We start from the raw sequence: 19,852 nt of genomic DNA, 5'->3' as shown, positions 1-19,852 counted from the left end.
TTCCTTTTGGCTGGGTGAAGAAATATTTTCCATCAAATTGGGTACAACATTCCAAGAACTCTGATTTGATGATGATTTAGAGCAAATTAATATTAGCACCTGAAATGAGTCCAAAAGCTGGGCCAGAAAAAACTATAACTGGACTCTGCTTTGTGCCTTTTCCAAGTGTTAGAATGTTTTTAAAAATAGGAAACTGAAAAAAGAAAAAAATCTCTATTTTTAATCTTTGACAGGGCTGTTAGTCCACTGTCCCCTTTCAGTTTTGGTTTTGGGAGTGATGGAGGAAGTAGATTGTGTTTATGATGGTGTTTCTTTGTTATATGCTTGTCTGTGGTGCAGATTGAAGTTGATATTCCTCGTTGCCATCAGTATGATGAATTACTGTCATCTCCAGAGGGTCATGCAAAGTTTAGACGTGTACTGAAGGCCTGGGTTGTTTCCCATCCTGATTTGGTGTACTGGCAAGGTAAGCTTGACTAGTTGGCAAGGTCAGATGATTAACTGGAAAGCTATGACTGACTTACAAATACCTCCCTGTCTTTCCCCGACATACCCCTAAGTGTAAGGGTTATTTGAGTGCTTTCCTTTCAGTTTCCTTTGAAGAATGACTCTGTAGATTATTGCAAATTTAGATCCTAATAATTTAATTTATATTTAATTTGTAATGTGAAATTGCCCCACTCCTTTCTTACATATTTACTATCCTTAAGTTTCAGTCACTTTCCTTAAAATAAGTGTCGCTTACTGTTCAGTTCCAAGGTAAATCTGCTAAAGTTACTGAGTGAGTTCTTGGGATGGTAAATTGCATTTTTTTGAAGCCTTGGCAGAATAATCACTTCGGCATTATAGTTCAACAATTGGAAATCCTCTCTGTTTTCATGCATTGATTTCACAGTTGTTCTGAGCATCACCTGTGAAGCCTGATATTGCAGAATTATAATCAGTATAAAGTATGCAAATTTTCATGATTAATTAATTTATCTTGTCCATTTCAGTAAATGAGCTCTTTATACTGTTTCTTTATGGGTTTTCTTTCTTTAGGTCTCGACTCTCTTTGTGCACCATTTCTGTACTTGAATTTTAACAATGAAGGTGAGTACCTTTTTGTGCTGGGGTGAAGGGGGAAGCACGGTCTGTCATCTGTATCTAGTTGTAGACAGACATGTGTGCACCCACTTACAGATGGAAACTTTCTGTAGCTACAAAGGAATTTTAAAGCTCTTGTTGCCACAAGTCAAAAGAAATTGTTGGATTTTGAAAAGCGTATGTGGTGTACTGCTCTTCAAGCAGGGGTTCAAACTCTGTGTTTATTGCCAAGTACAATAATTAGTATATATTAAAAACCACAAATAACCTTTATTATAGAAAAGCAGGAAAAGCTTCTGTAATATTTTCTCAGTGAAGTTGTAGTTCAGCCTTGTTTAGTACGAATGCGTGATTTGTTAACCTAATTGTTAACGTGTCAGACTGGCTTTTTTCAGAAGAGCTGGTGGTTGTTTTAAATGCCTAAAAGCTTATCAGACCAGCTTTGGATGATACGTGGCCTTTATCATCTTAGAATGCAATTTCTTCAGAATAGGTCCTGTCCAATCTTCTATTTTCTTGCACGTGGCTTTCTTTAGATAAGGTCTGTGTGTGGGGAAAATTACTCCTATTATGCCTACTGACCATACAATTATTTTTGTGTATAGATTGATTTAAGTACTTATGCTTATTATCTGCTTAATAATGAACTTTTTAAGGTGTACTTACGTTTCTACCCCTGTAGTTGCATCCATTTTTCTAATTCTTTCAGCTCTGGCATATGCCTGCATGTCTGCTTTTATCCCCAAGTATTTGTATAACTTCTTTCTGAAGGATAATTCTCATGTTATTCAAGGTAAGTCAGTCCTTTTTTTTTGTTTTTTAAAGTCCAAAGAGAAGTAGAATTGTTTCTGGATATATAAATACGTGTTTTTCAAATGATTGTACAAATGGAACACAATTAGAACCACACTGTAGAATACTTGCTTATTTCTTTCAAAAGCTTTATTGTAGATAAATAAGAGTAACAGCTGTGCAAGAAAAACAGGAACAAAATAAGTGGGTAAAGATTCAGGCAGGAGAAAAAATCCAAATGCACACACACACACACACACACAAAACCAACCAAATGTGTTCTCTGTAATAGCCAAGGTAAGACTTAGTTCATCATGCAAAGTTGTAAAATGAGGAAATAGTGTTTCCAGTGTCAGACTGTAAAGACCTACTCTTCAGGTGATCAAAATCACACTGTTACAGAAGCTATTTTGATACTGAGGGAAAATGAAGAGCAACAGTACAAACTAGGGACTCCTCAGAAAATGGAAGTTACGGTATTTAGAAAGTTAGGAATTTGAGGGGAGTTCCTTACTGAACAGAAGATAATATCATTCAATAAAGGAGTTGGAGAACCCTGAAGGATAATGTTCCACAGTTCAGTCTTCACCAACTATATAGGTAACTTGGATAAATTAAAACAATAGCCAGGAGGTAAATGTCTGTTCTACTTGCAAGTTAATTGTAAATTTTGTGGAAACACAAAGAAGGAATTGTCTAGACCTAGAAAGATACCTTGGCACTGTCTTTGTTGGAAAGGTGGTTTGTCTTGCAGACAGTTTTTAAAAACCAAAAATAGTTGTTTGAAAGCCATTGGTAGTTTAAAAAATTGGGAGGTAATGCATGTTTTTAATTGCAAGTAGTTATGAGTGTTTATTGAATACTGGGTTTCAGCATGGCTTTCTGTCCTTGTATTTCTTTTAAAGAAATTATTTTCTAGATAACTTGTGAAATCCTCAACTTAGAGTTTATATCGGGTTTTTGTCTTCAAAAAATGAAAGGAAATTAAGAATTGATCAACAAAATTTAATTAGACATAAAAGCAGTTACATACTGGATAATAGGGAGAGATCTAACACAGGGAGAGAACACAGCAGTTAGAGTTTATATGTGAAAGACTATGGGTAAGAAGTGTTATGAACCTAAAAGGTAAAATAATAGTTTAGAAAAACTGTTCAAGAGAACTTGTTTGCAGCCTTTTGTCTATAAAGAAGGTGTGCTTGCTGGAAAACAAAAAGAGCATAAAGATCTAAAGGTGAAAAGATTATATTGTATCAGATGCTCCTATGAAGACAGCTGCTTTAGACTTCAAGACTAATAGCTTGGTTAAGACTTTTCTCAAGGAGGTATACTCTTCCATAAAATAATAGTTCTGCTCTCTGGAGTTCCCTGATGTTGTTCCTAACGAGCTTTACAAAAATATGTATCAGTCAAAGTTAGAAATACAGGTCAGTAGGATTCTGTGAATCAAAGCAGTGTAGGTGTTCCTGAGTTCCTGTTCAACATCTGGCATCATCAAGGGCTCAGGGAGACTGGACCTTTTAGGATTCTTTCAGTATTCTGATGTTAGCCTTTCTAGGGCCATATGTTAAACAGCAAAGAGTAAATAGAGATTTAAAGGAAAATTCTGTGTGATTTCCCTGCTTTATTGGGTTAAAAGCATTAAGAATGCGTCATTTAACTGCCTATTGCGATTTTATCATCTTCGCTTCCTTGCGTCTTCCATGTAGGGGTGGACAGGAGGAATCTTTCAAACTGCAGGGTTCAACATGCCTTGTTTCTGAGCTTGCCCTGTACAATGAAGACAGGTGGTTTTTCTAAGCTTATCAGATAAATTTTCTAGATGAACTAGGAAGCAAGAGCAATTAAAGTGATTTGGGTATGGAATGTCCAATTATGTAAACCAAAAATTCATATAATAAATTCAAAGCAACAGCAATTGGCTGGACCTAAGCCATATGTTTTTGTCAAGATCTGTGTTTTCAATGGACCCTTAATTAACCATGTAATCCCACACAGTAATTATATTTTATGGGACTGGCTAGTCAGATAAAGATGCTATTTGTCAACCTTTAGTATATCTGTAGGGAACCATCATGGGGATGAATTTTCATTTTTCAAATAAACGTGCTTCAGGGAAGCTAATTGTGAAATTGGTTTCATCAGCACACGGGGCTGAATGTGTAGAAATGTGCAGGATTACTGGTTTGCCATGCCTGACTTGTGATTAATGACTGTTTTGTGAATAAAACTGGTGTGGGATGCACCTTAGAGATGCAGGTTTTTAGAATTATTGCCACGTAATGTAGTATGAATTTGAAGTGTGGATTCAGTTATCTCCCTAAGTTGTCTGCATGTGAATAAGAATAACTTTGGCTTGAAACTGAGAAAACATGAGATATGTGAGAAGCTCCAAAGCAATCTGGCCTTGGCAGCACAAAACTCAGCATGGGTCTGTTTACCCACTTAACTCCCAGGCTGAGTGCTGCCAGGGCATCTGTGGCATAATACAGGTGCAGTAGCAGAGGGGAGAGGCTGGCACTCCTAAGATGCCAGAAACCTCCGAAGAGGTTTAGTGTGCGATGGCTTTGTCTTTGCAGCTTGAAGCAAAAGTTATGAGATTCCTTAATAGGCTCAAGAGGTCTTAATTTTTATTGCAACTTACCTTGGAGATTTAGGCATCCTTTCAAGTATGATTTTAAATAGGACTATGGTTTGTTTTCCTTGTGTTCCCTCATGCCCCAATGAGAGCATTATGAGTCCTCCTGAGGCAGAATCAACTTTTAAAATTTCTAGTCTAAATAGAATTATTTTACAGTTTGATTGTTCTTAGTTTGCTGGCTTAACCCAAGAGGAGTTAACTTGAGGGCAGGAAATCAAGATTTAAGTAAGATAGGAGTGTATACATTCAGATCCACTCCTGTGCTTAAGTAAAGGTTTCTATGCATGGAATTAGCCTAGAGAACTGCTTCTTAACAGTGGAATTGGAATTTTGTCACTTCAGGGATGAAGACAAACCAAGTAATAGGGACTTATTTGCTCTCCCCAAGAGAGCATCTAGTAAGCATCTAGTCCTTACAATAGACTTTAAAGGAAGCAATGGCAATTCTGGACATCTAATTTGTGGAGTTGTGTGGACATGGTGTTTGGGGCTGATATTTGGGGACAGTAGTCTGTGGAGCATTGAGGTATCAGCATGTTCTGATCTGGGAGAACCCTGGTTCACATTCTTTGTCTCTCTTCCTCCCCTCAACTAGCTGGCGGGACCCTACTTACTCTTTTCTTGAGAGCATGGAGGAAAAGGAATTGCCATCTGTTACAAAATTGCAATGTTATTGCCTCTTCCTCTTCCTTCTAAGGCAACATATGACAGTGTGGACAAAATTGGGACAGGGGCAGAACAGAGAGAGGGAGAAATCTGCCAGTGTCTGTGTTCTGCTGTCTGCTTCTTTTCCAGTTAAAAGCAAGTGTTATTTAGACAACTTAATGAAATTGTACCCATCTGCCTAATGTGCCATGCTGAAGATTTAATAAATTTTGTCTCTCACAATAAGTATTTCTCTATTTCTGTCCCAAAAAATACAGATTAAGATGTTACTGATCATGAAAATGGTAACCTTAAAACCTCAACTTCTGGATTATAAAATGTGTGGAAAATTATACCATTTTCTAATGTAATTGTGTATATATATATGTGTGTGTGTTTATGTATATAATGTGTATATATAACAAAAAACACACAAGTTAAAAAATTTGTAGAAAAGAAACAGCACAGAGTATAATTTAGAGCAGGGTTCCTCAAACTACGGCCCGCGGGCTGGATAAGGCTCCCCAAGGTCCTCAATCCGGCCCCCGGTATTTACAGAGCACTCCCGCCCCCCCCCCCACCGGGCGTTGGGGGGGGGGGAAACCAAGCAGCCGCAGATGACTGCCTGCCACTTCATCCACGCGCCGGCCCCCTGTTTAAAACGTTTGAGTACTCCTGATTTAGAGTATTAACTTTGTGTATCTCTAAAACATTTGGGATCTTAAAAATCCTTGCAAGTCTTCTAATTTGCTTCCATCAATATCTTGTAACTTGTATTCATACTGAAAAGTCTTTACTTAGCATGTCAAATTACATCATAACCTAAGTATGAAGCAAGTAAGCCATTGCTGAAAATCCAAAGTGAGAAGTATTAGGGAAGAAAAATGCACTGTTTCTTCTTCTGTATTGAATATAATGGGGTGGAGGATGCAGTGGTATTCAACTGCTGTTTTATTGTAGGTTTAAAAAAATATTTTTAAAAAATTAGTATTCTCCCTTTTCTACAGCTCTGTTGTGGGCTAGCAGCTTGTGGTGGCTTGCATTTTTGATGATGATGTTGAATTTGCTTGTCATTTCAGAATATCTGACGGTGTTTTCCCAGATGATTGCATTCCATGATCCAGAGCTGAGTAACCACCTTAATGAAATTGGGTTTATTCCTGATGTAAGTGCTAAGGGTTCTTATAATTATTGTTCAAAGGAAGTAAAAAGTTGAAAATGAGGGCAGCTAGGATGAGATACCTTTCCAGACTGTTTCAGCAGCATTTTGACATAAGTGAAACTTGTATATTAATGGACTTTCTGAGTACACTGATAAAATGGTAAAATGTTTATTGTTGTTTTACATACCTCGGTCCTTCCCGTTCTGTTGGCACAGTAAATACCACAAAAATACTACTAGTCAGTTTATTATAAGTTACAGGTTCATCTTAAAAGATATATATAATTCGTTTTTTAATTTGGATTAATATACAAAAATTAATGTGGCCATGAATGACTAATAGCAAAATTTATGTAAAATAATTAAATGCTGTGTTGGCTAACACAAAAGACACATCCATTTGCAAGTAACACAAGAAGTATATGCAAGTGTGGTTAATCTTGTAGGTATGTCAGACATTGGAAAATGCTTAGCACTCATTCGTTGGAATCTTATCAAAAACACCAAACAAGTGCATAACTTGTGTTTGTTTTATGCTTTCATTGGAAGAAGATGATGGAGGAAAATGAAAACTGAGAACACAGCCAGAATGTAGTAGAGAGGGACAGCTATGCTGGACATAGCAAAACAAGGCCACCTTTAGCTCCTCACTTTTAGCTACTACTGTAAATAGTTATGCTTTCTTCCTTTTTTTTTAACAAGATGTGTGTAGTCCAGAGAGCCAAGATAGTACTCTATAAAAATGTTTGTCTGCCTACAACTATAGCATTATTGAAGTTTCTCTGATGTTTCTGAAAAGTGGATTTAGGCAAGGCTGTGGTGAGAACACTGTTAATTGATACAGTCTATATCATGATATATTTGATATTTAGAAATCCAGTAATTACAAGTGGTCACAAGAACAGATAATGACTGAGAGGTTAAAATGGAAGAAGGAAACAAGTCAGGAGATGTTGATGTAAAATAGAAATTTTATAGATAAGAAATGTAATATGCATTTTTCTATGAGCAAGATTAAGCTTATTTTATTAGAAAAGCCTTCTGCCGATTAGGAAATGCTTTAAGCTGAAGCAGCAAGGCCAAGCTTCTGAAGGTCATTTGTTGTACACAATTTCTGGGTGAATTTGTGTGTCTTTGGGACTGGCAGATACTCATTATCACTGTTTACAAATATCGTAATGGAAAAGCAAATGTATGCTTTCATTTGTAGAGATGTTTTTAATGTAGTAGTGCTGTTTATGAACGATACAAATTTAAAAGGTACTGTGGTGCTAAAATGAGCAGATAAGAAAGTGAGTGTATTGCATTATCAAGAGATGTTTGAGAAGGCCACACGTATTGCTGATAACACATCTGATGAGGGTGAGTGGGAGGAATTTGAAGGGAAGGTGGGGAGAAGGGAGAATGTTAATCTGTAGAAAGCCTAAATGTTTGTGGGGACGAAGGGCATGGGTAACATAAAGATTTAAGTTCCTGAAGGAGAATCAATTTTGCAACATCACTATGTAAATGCACTTGATACGTATTTGTTAAAGGCTGTGGATGAACAAACCAATTTGTCTGTGTATTTTGTCCAGGATACTAGTTCCCACTGAAGAGGTAGAGGTGTAGTTTCCCTGACCGTCTTGCAGGTCCCCATTTCTGCTGCTAATCTATGTAAGAGCTCTGTAGCAAGCCATCTTGGGTGTTAGCTCATCTTTCTGCAGCTCCTAGTGTTTGCTTGTACAGTCACAATTCTCAAGTGAAAACTCTGAAGATGCAAGTAAGCTGGAATAGTTTAGAATCACCTGTTTTGTTATATTTTAGGTGTTGTGTTGTGTTAGTCATTGGACAGCGCATAGTCAAATATGAGCCTTATCTAAGTTTTATAGTCAGAGATGATTAGGTAATGTAGTACATAGTTGCAAAACAGAGGTATATTTAAAACAAAAACAAAACAAAAACCAAACTTTCACTCAATACAGATGCTAGTTCTAAAATTAACACTAACCTCTGAAGAGAGGTTTTCCTTTCTAAATAGTCTTTTTTTTTTCTTTTTTTGTTAGAAGTAAAAGTTATTCTGCCTTTTAGATTAGTGAGAGAAGTGATTTTTGCACCTGTAACAAGACAGCACAGGATCCATCGAGGTGAAGGATATACACTGTAGTAATGAGATCTGAACCGGAGTTTCATGCTCAAGTACTAATCCTATCAAAGTAAAACCTGATTAATCTTTCATCACTGAAACACAGGCTCAGCTGCAGGAACGACTGTGTTTCCTGGCACCCTTCTCCTTCGCTTTGGGTCACGTAGCTCTCAGAATATTGAACACTGCTGAGTCTTGAATAGTTGTGAATATTGTTAGCTGATGTGGTTCCTGGATTAAGTACGCTGTGTGAGTTACATGTCAATAGGGGGATATATATACGATGAATCTGATGGTGGTTCTTTGCGCACTCTCCCAAAGTTTATAATGGTTCCCACTCTATAAAATGCTTTATAACATCTTTTATATTTTACTGAATAATTCGGACTTCAACAGCAGACCATGAACTGAACTGAAGAAAAACAAGCAAGTGTGTAACGTTACTGAAAGGGTAACTGTAGCCATATATTTTTCTAAAGAGCTTTCAGCTGCAAATTATGGAAGCTAGACAGTTGTCAGCTGGCCATTAACAAAGGTCAAAAGTCTGGCTGCAGTTATTTAGTATCATTGTGTTGGAGCTGCTGTCATAGGTAGATAGGTTAGCTTGGGTTTGGCGATATGCAGGAAATGTCGATAATAGGGCTTCCTCTAACTGAGAATTAAAAATCCTGTGATTGAAGTACTCCATCTCTGTTCCGTTACACAATTACTTAGTGGTGAATCTGGGGAAGAGGTGTATTGCTGGTATTTTTATCTTGTGAGTGAAGTGATCATTCTTCAAATGTTGTTTGTGTAGGTACATGCAGGTGTGTAGAATCTAATCTGAAAAATTACTCAGTCTGCATGCTCTTTACATCCCCAGTCATCAAAACATCTTTGCACCTTTCTGTAGCAATTACATATGTGATTGGGCAACATATAGCCTTGTATGTGTCTGTGTATTTATACAAAGACAGAACATGAAGCTGGAAGATCAGGGTTTTATAGAATAGACTCTTTCAGTTGGAAAGGACCTACAACTATCATCTAGTCCAACTGCCTGACCGATTCAGGGCTGACCAAATTAAAGCATGTTGTTAAGGGCATTGTTGAAATGCCTTTTAAACACTGACAAGCTTGGGGCATCGACCACCACTCCCGGAAGCCTGTTGCAGTGTTTGACCACCCTCTCTGTAAAGAAATGAACAGTCTAAACCTTCCCTGGCTCATCTTCGAACTGTTCCTCTGTGTCCTATCACTGGATCCCAGGGAGAAGAGATCAGCACATCCCTCTCGGCTTCCCCTCCTCAGAAAGCTGTAGAGAGCAAAAAAAATTTTTTTCTCAACAAGTGAAAATAAAACCAAAAAGCAGCCGTTGGGGCAGCAGCGTTGTTAGGATGACTCAGCAAAATAAAATTCTGGTTTATTGTTGGACAACATTGTTTCACACATACATTAAACAAGCCAAAAAAAAAAAAAAAAAAAAAAAAAAGGAAAATAAACAACTTTATAAACAGGACAAAAAAAACCCAACAAAGAAAACCCCAACAACTTTTTATCTTTGGCCTTGCCACCTCATACAAACCACAATCTATGGAACAGCTGAAGTACATTGAAAAAGGTTACTGGAATGCTCAGAATAAAGTTATAAATATTTTTTTTTTTTATGTTTCAGGGGTTTTTTATTTTTTCAAAAGGTTTTGTTTTATTCTCCTTTGAGATAATGGTTTGGGCCTGGTCACACCCCAAGTAAAGTCAGAGATCAGTAACAAGAGAGATATATGCTTCAAAGGCCCCCTTTTGGTCAATCCAAAATCACTTAAAAATAGCAGACCTCCTAACAATATATACAAAAATATAAAATGTAAATAAAAAAATACAGATTTTCCTTTAAATTGCTTTTAAGAAAGAAAGCAGGGCCTTAAAGTTTTGGGGGGTGGGGAAGGAGGATTGTGGGGGAAATGCGGGGTTTCTCTTCCTGCTAAGGGTCAAATCTTTTCACGTTCACTGTGCAGGGGACCTGGAGCCAGGGTTCACTTTACTTGGTGAGCGTGACCACAGTGGAAGGGGGAAGTGGCGGGGGTGCGAAAGGAGGAAGGGGGGGGGGGCTCCCAAGGGTGAAAAGGATTCCCTGTAGCTGCGGATCATCCTTTTAACTGAGGATCTTTCCTTCTTTCTTTGTTTGACCACTTTTCTGTGTAGTATGTCAAATGGTCTTTTAGTTTAGTAATCTTGGAAAGAAAGGTTGGATTACTTAACAGTTCTTCAATATCTGGGAATCTTACTGGGCAATTCAATAAGGAAAGAAATACATGATACCTTTCCTAAATCCTTTCTGTTGTCAGTTAAGCTAGTGCATGCCTAAAGTGTGTAGAAAGCAGGTTACCGTGGTGGACAAACTTACCTTACAACTGTCCATTGCAGGGTTTTTAGCCTGTTCTTCTGAAGCAAAGGAGCTAATCACTGTGGAGGTAGAATGTTTTTACCCATGTTGCCATTTATTCCTGATCCAGTTCCTGTATTCCTGTGAGTGTGACTTCAGCTTTGAGAAGGAAAGGCTCCAACGTAATGAAGTCTTGAACACTGAAAATAGTGTGAAATACATGCTAACAAATAACATAAAAAATGCATGGTAACACATTTTTTTGTCATCCATCTATAAATTATTTTTATAATAATGATGAAGACAGTTTACCGGTTTAACATACTGCATTGAATGACAAATGGTCAGGTGAGGGTTCTTTTATAAAAGATTGCAAGAATAATGATTATTTCTATTGTATTTTTTATCCTTAAAGCTGTTGCTATTCGGTCTGTAAGTCTATGAGATGTGGAGTGTGAACGTAAGAGTTTTTGAACTTTCCTAGAGATTTTTGTAAACTGTTATATACATGCATAACTAACAAGAACTTGTGAAGAATGTAGGTGGTTTTGATGTTTTGAAAACTCAAACCTTAAATTTTAAATAATTCATTTTCATTATCCTGCAACAAGGTATATGGCTTCACTGTAGCTGCCTTAGCATGTTCATAAGGTGCATCTCAATCATACAGGACAGCCACTTTATTCTTACAGACTTTTCATTGAGTGAGAAGCTTGTGCATGCCTTTTGATACTCCCTACCATCCCCACCAACAAATGCTAGCATTCATTTTCACATTGCTATCCCTTCTAATATAAAATCCCCTGAGCCTACATTTCTTTAAGAACTATTGTATTTACAACTGAAATCTTACTCTCTGTAGGCAGAAGTGTGTAAAACTCCCTTCTTCTGGAGGAACAGTCAAATAATCAAACAATCCAGACAGTAATAATAGGCAATAAAAAAATCCTCGTGGAAAAGGCTTTCATCGGTATTTGAGCAGATATCTCTAAGTGCATCTAAGTGAGATGCACTATTTTCAAAATATGCCTATCAAACTATGGACACGTAAACATCTTCACCCTGTTGAAAAACAATGAACTGCATCTCCAAGCTCAGGTACTGAGCAGAATTTGTCCTAGCAGAGTACTATTGGAAACTTTAGCTAGGGATAAAAGAAAGATGGAAAATGAAACCAAGTCTAAGGACAAGAGATTTCAATTGTAACAAAAAAAAAAAAAAAACCAAAAAAAACCCCCAAACAAACAAACAAAAAAACCCCCCACAAAAACCCCTGTGGATTTATTCAGATTGTCTGAATGGAAACTGATGTTAGGGGACTGCTGTGTTCTTCATGTGTAAGAAATGTCCTTAAGTCCTTGCTTAAAAGCACAAAAGTTCTTGTATTTTACTAGCGAAGCAAAATGATAATTATGCCTTTGCTGATCTCAAGCTCACTTTTAAAAAAAGTGAAGCGTTGGTGACTTATTCTCAGGCTGTTCCAGCAGTTCAAATGCTACTTTGATTAAACATTAGGTATGCTTCCCAGCTACGGAGAGTTAAGTGTGAACAATAAATACAACCCCATTGCATTTCAGGGTTCAGCAGTGAAGGGTTGAAAACCTCTTTCTTGAACAGCAGCTTGTTGGTACAGAAGCCTTGCACGATGCTCTCCCAGCCGGTGATTGCTAGAGGGCAGTATTGACTAATAGTATGTTAAAAGTTCATTCGTTTAATTAAACGAATTTGGTAAGCTATCTGTTTGAGTTTTTCAGTTTGACTTGCATGGTGGAATAATACCACCAGTGTTGTGGCTTTTTTTTTGACTGATCATTAATAGTAATTGTAACCTCTTCAGGTTTACCAAGATCTCCTTGTCTTAGAATATTAGATTTATGAAAGTCAGAGGGAGAATTCCCTTCAGTAAAAATTGGACTGATACCTTCTACTTCAATAGTTTGACCTACTCTTCATGTCACTTCATATGTTTGGTGAGAATGGTTTGGAGCAAAGTGGTGGTTTGCCTTGTGGTTACCTCTTAATAATCTGTTCAATGTTGTAAATTTTGTGTATTTTCTTGTGTATTTCAATGTAGATGCATAGAAGACAGAGGTGTTTGTGAAATTAGGAGAAAGTGTGGACCTGCTTTGGTGAAACATTTTAATCATATATATGAAAAGGAGACAATAATTGCTTTTAAATACCAAGGAAGTAACATAGTTCAAAATGATGTCCACTTAATATGTACCTCCAAGCAAAGAGGAGTCTCAGGCTATTAGAAGTATTTGTTTTCCTACTGCATGGAAAGCAAGATATTGCATACAAGCAAGCAGGTAAATAGGTATTAGCTGATTACTGCCCCTGCTGAGGATATTTCAGGGAACACAGGGTATGTTGTTATTCAGTAGAGACAGCTATTGAAGGCATGACAGATATACCCGGGCAAGTAGAATGACTGTATATTAAGATTAAAATAGTGACAGCAATGGATTTGTTCTGGTTTTTGAACCCTTAAAATCTGTTGGTGTCTTGGAGACTAAACTTCATAAAAGCCGCCTGAATTTTGAAAGTGGTGAACAGTTGGTCATCACAGCTTTTATAGTTTTATGAATAGTACGGTTCAAATACTATCAAATGCTCAGATGAAGATACAGGAATAAAATCTAGAGCAAGCTGTGCTAAAGAGCTTTTTGGCAAATATGAGTATCATTTAGTCGGTGCCATAACCCAGTTAAGTGTTTATGGAATAAGTAGTAATTTATTAACATAATATCAATTATGCTTTCTGCTTCTCATGTGCTTACTTCCAGGGAAAGCTTAATAGGAAGACTAATTTGCACTTTTTATGAGCTAAAAAGTAATATATTAAGCTTTATGTCTAACTGTAAATCTTCAGAAGTGGAAAACAGAGCACATGAGCTGTGCAACTAAGTAAAATTTAACAATGATTGTCTCGCTCTTGCATTCCTAATTTGTGGGGACTTTTGGTGCAGTTCGATGTTTCAAGAACAGATTCTGTTGCCTTCAACATACTAAGTACTTCACTGAAAACTAAGAAACTCTGAAGGTGTTAAATATATATAAATGCTTAGCTCTTCTAAAGCATACTGAATTTTCTCTATGATGACATGAATGTGAAAGTTCACAGAACCTAAAGGTTTTCTGTAGCTATTGCAGCAGCACCAGTTCTTAGATAGTCTCATAGTAGTAGGAATACTGAAGCAGTGTCAAAGTCTTCAGTTAACATCTGCCTTTAAAGGTCACAGTAGCACAACATAAATGTTTAACTTGTTAGTAACTGACACTATATGCTGTTGAGAATGAAATAGTTCTTACTGCTTTTCCTGACATGGGAACATAGTCAACATAGGAGAAAAAGGTTGATATGGTTGTTGGTTTTTTTAATGGAGATTGTGTTTTGCACTTTAAATTATTTATATAGAACCAAGGTTCTTTCCATAGTCAAAAATATATATTGAATCAAGTTGGTTTACCCTTGTTCAGGCACCTTTTGCTAATTTTCACTAAGGTGAGAACAGTGACAGTTTAATAGAGCAGGGGTTTGAGTTCTTTAAGACTTTGGTGGTTATTTTTTACAAACCGAAGCCTGGGGAGGGTGTTGGTTGGGTTTGTTATTATTTTCAATACAGTATCACAAACTAGGAATTTGAAAGAGATGAGAATGGGGGCCTTGGGGCTGGGGGGGGGGGGCGGGGGGGAGGCGGTGGGGGGAAGAAAAAAAAGCTTCTCAGAGGGGCTAAAAGTTGTGTGATAGTGGTTCTGCCAATCAGTTATTTCCCATTTTAAATACATTCATGCCAAGCTAGACAATCTTTACTGTAGTACATAATTGTCACTTGTCACAAACAACTTCAGCTTTTAAAACTTTTTTTTATTCTCTTCCCCCCATCATCACCTTTTGCAGCTTTATGCTATTCCATGGTTTCTTACAATGTTTACACGTGAGTATGCATTCTTTTTCTCTGATTAAATGTTCTTCTATTTCTTAAGCATAATTTTTCTCACTTTTTCAGCTAAAGCCTTCCCAACTGGTTTGATGTGTCTATCATTCAGTAGATCGCTTGTAATTTGCAAGGATGTGTGTTGTGGTTTAAGTCTCAACAGTGCCTGTCACATACTTACTGCTCTGATATGATAATAATTAACTTTTAAAAAAAAAATACTAAATTTGAACTGGATTATTTTACATATACAGTATTTAGGGAGTATGCAAAGGAAGCTGTTATCTACTGGAAAAAGATACAATAATAGTTGAAAAAAACAACCCATACCTTACCACCTTCCCTTGCCCTCACCCAAATAATGTCAGAGAGAGAGTAACTTTGTTTTTGAAGACCAAGAAAACAAGCTTTTTTTATTGCACCTTGACGCATTGTTATTCTACTAGCAGTATTTTACCAAGATACATGTTCATGTATGTTAGGAACAACAAGACCTTTATAATTTGGTGAGCTTTTAGTGAAAGAGGATGAAGTTAATAAAGTCTAGAAAGCAATTAAAAATCTTTGCTCAAAGATCTCTGTGATTTTTTTTTTTTTTTTTTTTTTATGTCATGTCAACATTGGCAGTCTTTGAAAAAAAAGAAAAGTGGCAGTACGGAAAGAGCTGATGAATTATTTCTCTGATGAAATATCAAATAATTTAATGTGAGAGTCTTGATTGCAGTTTCTGAAGATCTTGACTGTAAAGCACTGGTTCTTGAAGTTGTCCATTCTAAAACTTTCATGAGAATCAGTACCTTTGGAAAACCAAGGAGATGATTTCCTTGGCAATGAATTGCAATAAATGTTAAAACTATTTAGTTGGAGGATAGCTTATTTTAGGAGAGCCACCTTCAGCTTTATATATAAAGTGTTGCTATTTTTAACAGGCCTTTCTCCTTGTCTTTCCTTTATTCTGCCAGTTTTTGCTCTATTTTGTTAAGTTTTTTTACATAATTTTAAGTAGTTGAGTTTATTAATTCATCAATGTCTTTATACTATTGGAAAAAATGAAATGCATATCCTAATGTATAATTGCACCATACCAAAAGAAAAATAAATTGCCTGATTTTGTTTGTTTGAAATATGAAAACCTACGTGTTTCTGAGTATTTAATCATGAAAGAATGCACTGATGATTTCCAGAATATTCAAACTGCATAGAAGGCAAATCTGTTTCTAAACAGCTTGAGTCCTTTTTGCTCCCAAGTAAAAAAGAAATAACCCCAGAATTGGAGAGGAAAAAAGTATATATGCAACTCCTTAGAAGTGCGTGTGTGTGTGTATATGTTTTTATCAACTTATATGCTTATAGAGTTGTTTTTTTTTATTGTGCTTGTTCATTGTGCAGATGTCTTTCCTTTGCACAAAATTTTTCACTTGTGGGATACATTACTGCTTGGAAATTCCTCCTTCCCGTTCTGTATTGGAGTTGCAATACTTCAACAGCTGAGGGATCGTCTTCTGGCTAATGGATTCAATGAATGCATTCTCCTTTTTTCAGACTTGCCAGGTACAGAAAAAACTATTTCTTCCCTTTTTCTGTCTTCCCCTGTGTGTTGCTGAAGAAAGTATGTACTTGCACATGAATATATACTGAAAATCTTACATGTGTTTTGAAATCATGGATTTAGGCAAATTAACTGTCAGAGTGTGACTATAGCTTGATGAAGTTAGAAGTCTTTTTGCTGTCATCAGCAAGAATTGGGTGAGCTTGTTGTTATTTCCAGGTGAAGGTTGGAGCACTTTCTTGTGAAATTTAGAACAATTTTAAATAATTCATAAGCAACTGTTTTGTAGACATGCAATGTATAGAAACAATGCAGTTGATAGCGATTTCATAGTGAAAAAAATGCAGTGATGTTCTGAACAGTGCTTTTCCACTTTGATGCTGGTGCTAGCCTGTTTTCCTTTCAAAAATAATTAAACTTTTGCTGTGGAAACAGTTAATGTAAAAGGATTAGGGAAAGCAGTATAGAAGCTATTGGAATTGTTCTGTGTTAAATTGGTTTCCATTCAAAACGTAAAGCTTTCAAAAGAACCTTCAAAATTGGATTGCAGGCTACATGATCATTGCACAGAAGTTCTGTCGTCTTGTTCAGTGGGAGATAGTTGACCTACCCATAAAAGCAAGTGTTGAAAAGAAAAAAAAAAAAAAAATTGCAGTTAACCATGAAGATTGGGTCTTTTTTCTGAGCAAGTTTCTAGTGAGTCAGTAGAATGCATTTGAACTGAGTAAGCCCTGTCAACTGAAAGATGTGTTTCCATTTGTGATGGACTAATATTTCTATAACATATGAATTGGAAGGCTACTGCACCCAGAACATACTTACGTTCTTGTATTAATTCCCCCTCTCCAACCCAGGATTATACTAACATAATATAGGTCTTAGTTAAGTGGTGACACTGTTTTCATTGTGTGGACTTTCTTAAAGTAACTGTAACTTTTGGGTAATTGTTGGGCTAATTATAGATTCAGCGGGCTCTGTTTGAACACCATGTGTGCAATTCAATAATTCATACTTAAGAAATGACGAGTGCTCATAGTGGGTGACTCTCTGCTAAGGGGCACTAAGGCATCCACCTGCCGGCCTGACAGGGAGTCATGTGAGGTGTGCTGTGTTGAGGAGTTAAGGTCTGACACGGTGCCCCAACCTGTGAGAAGGACAGACGGTTATCCACTGCTGTGCTTTAATGTGGGCACAAATGATGCCACAAGCTAGAATCTAGGCAGAATCCAGGAATACTATAAAGCCATAGCGGTGCAAGTGAAAAATATTGGTGCCCAAGTTATTTTTGCTTCCATTTTACCAGTTAGAGGAAAGGGTGCAGCCAGAAATAGACATATGCAAATCAACTTCTGGCTTTGTGGCTGGTGCCATCGTGAGGGTTTTGGCTTTTATGACAATGGGACGTGCTTTGATGACTATGACCTGTTAGGGAGGGATGGGATCCACCTGTCTAGAAGAGATAAGTGAATCTTTGGCTAACTTTGTGAGGCAGGCTTTAAACTGAAGGACTTGGCAGTGGGGTCCCAAAGTGGCAGTGCTCATGCCATCACATCCAACTGGAGACTAAGTCAGGCCAAACAGAGCAGTGATATATGTTCCTTAGTTGCCTCCCAAGATAAGCACCAGCAGGCCAGCCACCTCAAGGGTGTGTGCGTGGCTATGGTGTATCCACTTGCATACCTCCTGGGAAACCTGTGTGCTTGATTCCCTCTCTGAAATGCCTGTCCACCAACACGTGCAGCATGGGGAATACACAGGAAGGATTAGAGATCTGAGTGGTCACAGGGCCATGATCTCATTGCAGTTACAGAGACACGGTGGGAGCAATGGCAAGGTAGTGGAGTTGCTCTTTATGTGAGAGGAGAACTGGAATGCATCAAGCTCTGCCTAGCGGTTGATAAAGAATGAGTCGAGAGCTTATGGGTAAGGATTAAGGGGCAGGCCAATGTGGGTTTCACTGTTGTGGACGTTTACTGTAGGCCACCTGATCGGGAAGAGGAAGTTGATAAGGCCTTGTACAGATAGCTGGAAGTAGCTTTGTGATCATAGCCCCTAGTTCTCATGGGGGATTTCAACTATCCTGATATCTGCTGGAAAGACAACACAGGGAGGCACACGCAGTCCAGGAGCTTCCTGCAAGGCACTGATGACACAGGTTGGGGAGGAGCCAACAAGGCAAGGTGTGTTCCTGGACTTTGTACTAACAAAGAAAGAAGGACTGGCTGAGGATGTGAGGACTGGGGGTAGCCTTTGCTACAGTGATCATGAGATGGTGGAGTTTGGGATCCTGTGTGGAGGATGCAGGGCAGTAAGTAGGATTACAGCCCTGGACTTCAAGAGGGCTAACTTTGGCCTCTTCAGGGACCTATTTAGAAGAATCCCATGAGCTCGGGCTCTAGAAGGTGGGAGTGGTCCAAGACAGCTGGCGAATATTACAGCATCTCTTCCTCTAAGCTCAAGGTTGGTGTATCCCTGTGAGCAAGAAATCAAGCGAAGGAGGCAGGAGGCCTGCATGGATGAGCAAGGGGCTCCTGGAAAAACTCAGGCAGAAGAAGGAAGTTTACAGGAGGTGGAAAAAGAGACAAGCCACTTGGGAGGAATATAGGAAAGTTGTCAGAACATGCAGGGAGGTGATGAGGAAGGCTAAGGTCTGTTTGGAATTAAATCTGGTGAGGGAGATCAGGGACAACAAAAAGGGCTTTTTCAAGTACATCAGTAGCAAAAGGATGACTAGGGAAAATGTGGGCCCGCTGCTGAATGAGGTGGGTGCCCTGGTGACAAAGGATACAAGAAAGCAGTTACTGAATGCCTCCTTTGCATCACTCTTATTACTAAGGCCAGCCCTCAGGATTCACAGACCCTGGAGGCAAGAGAGACAGTCTGGAGAAAGGAAGACTCTTTCCCGTGGTTGAGGAGACTCACTTAAGCAAACCTGACACCCACAAATCCATGGGCCCTGATGGAATGCACCCCCGAGTGCTGAGGGAGCTGGCAGATGTTATTACCAAGCAACTCTCCATCATCTTTGAAAGGTCATGGAGGACAGGAGAGGTGCCTGAGGACTGGAGGAAGCCAAAAAGGGCAGGAAGAAGCACTCAGGAAACTACAGGCCTGTCAGCCTCACCTCCATCCCTGGAAAGGTGATGGAACAGCTCATCCTGGATGTCAACTCCAAGCATGTGGAGGAAAAGGAGGTTATTAGGAGTAGTCAACATGGATTCACCAAGGGGAAATCATGCTTGACCAATCTCATAGCCTTCTATGATGGAATGACTGGCTGGGTAGACGAGAGGAGAGCGGTGGATGTTGTCTACCTTGACCTCAGCAAGGCTTTTGGCACTGTCTGCCATAACATCCTCATAGGTAAGCTCAGGAGGTGTGGGTTAGAGGAGCGGACAGTGAGGTGGATTGAGAACGGGCTGAATGGCAGAGCTCAGAGGTTGTGATCAGCAGCACAGAGTCTGGCTGGAGGCCTGTAGCTACCGGTGTTCCCAGGGGTCAGTGCTGGGTCCAGTCCTGTTCAACTTGTTCATCAATGACCTGGATGAG

At 38.3% G+C, this 19,852-nt stretch overlaps 1 protein-coding gene across 2 annotated transcripts in view; it reads left to right on the top strand.

Annotated features, from left to right (window-relative positions):
• Positions 1 to 19,852, top strand: part of TBCK (TBC1 domain containing kinase) — a 118,024-nt gene that overhangs the window by 46,694 nt on the left and 51,478 nt on the right. For both annotated transcript variants that reach the window (XM_056327846.1, XM_056327849.1), the window contains exons 17-22: positions 340 to 466; positions 1,042 to 1,092; positions 1,796 to 1,879; positions 6,244 to 6,329; positions 14,718 to 14,754; positions 16,144 to 16,305. In XM_056327846.1, the coding sequence (XP_056183821.1) occupies positions 340 to 466; positions 1,042 to 1,092; positions 1,796 to 1,879; positions 6,244 to 6,329; positions 14,718 to 14,754; positions 16,144 to 16,305 (547 nt within the window). The remainder of the gene's footprint in view (positions 1 to 339; positions 467 to 1,041; positions 1,093 to 1,795; positions 1,880 to 6,243; positions 6,330 to 14,717; positions 14,755 to 16,143; positions 16,306 to 19,852) is intronic.

Source organism: Falco biarmicus, chromosome 1 (assembly GCF_023638135.1).
Source record: "Falco biarmicus isolate bFalBia1 chromosome 1, bFalBia1.pri, whole genome shotgun sequence".
Classification (NCBI taxonomy): Eukaryota; Metazoa; Chordata; class Aves; order Falconiformes; family Falconidae; genus Falco; species Falco biarmicus.
Note: the sequence above shows the minus strand (reverse complement) of the source record. Positions and strands in the feature narration are given on the sequence as shown.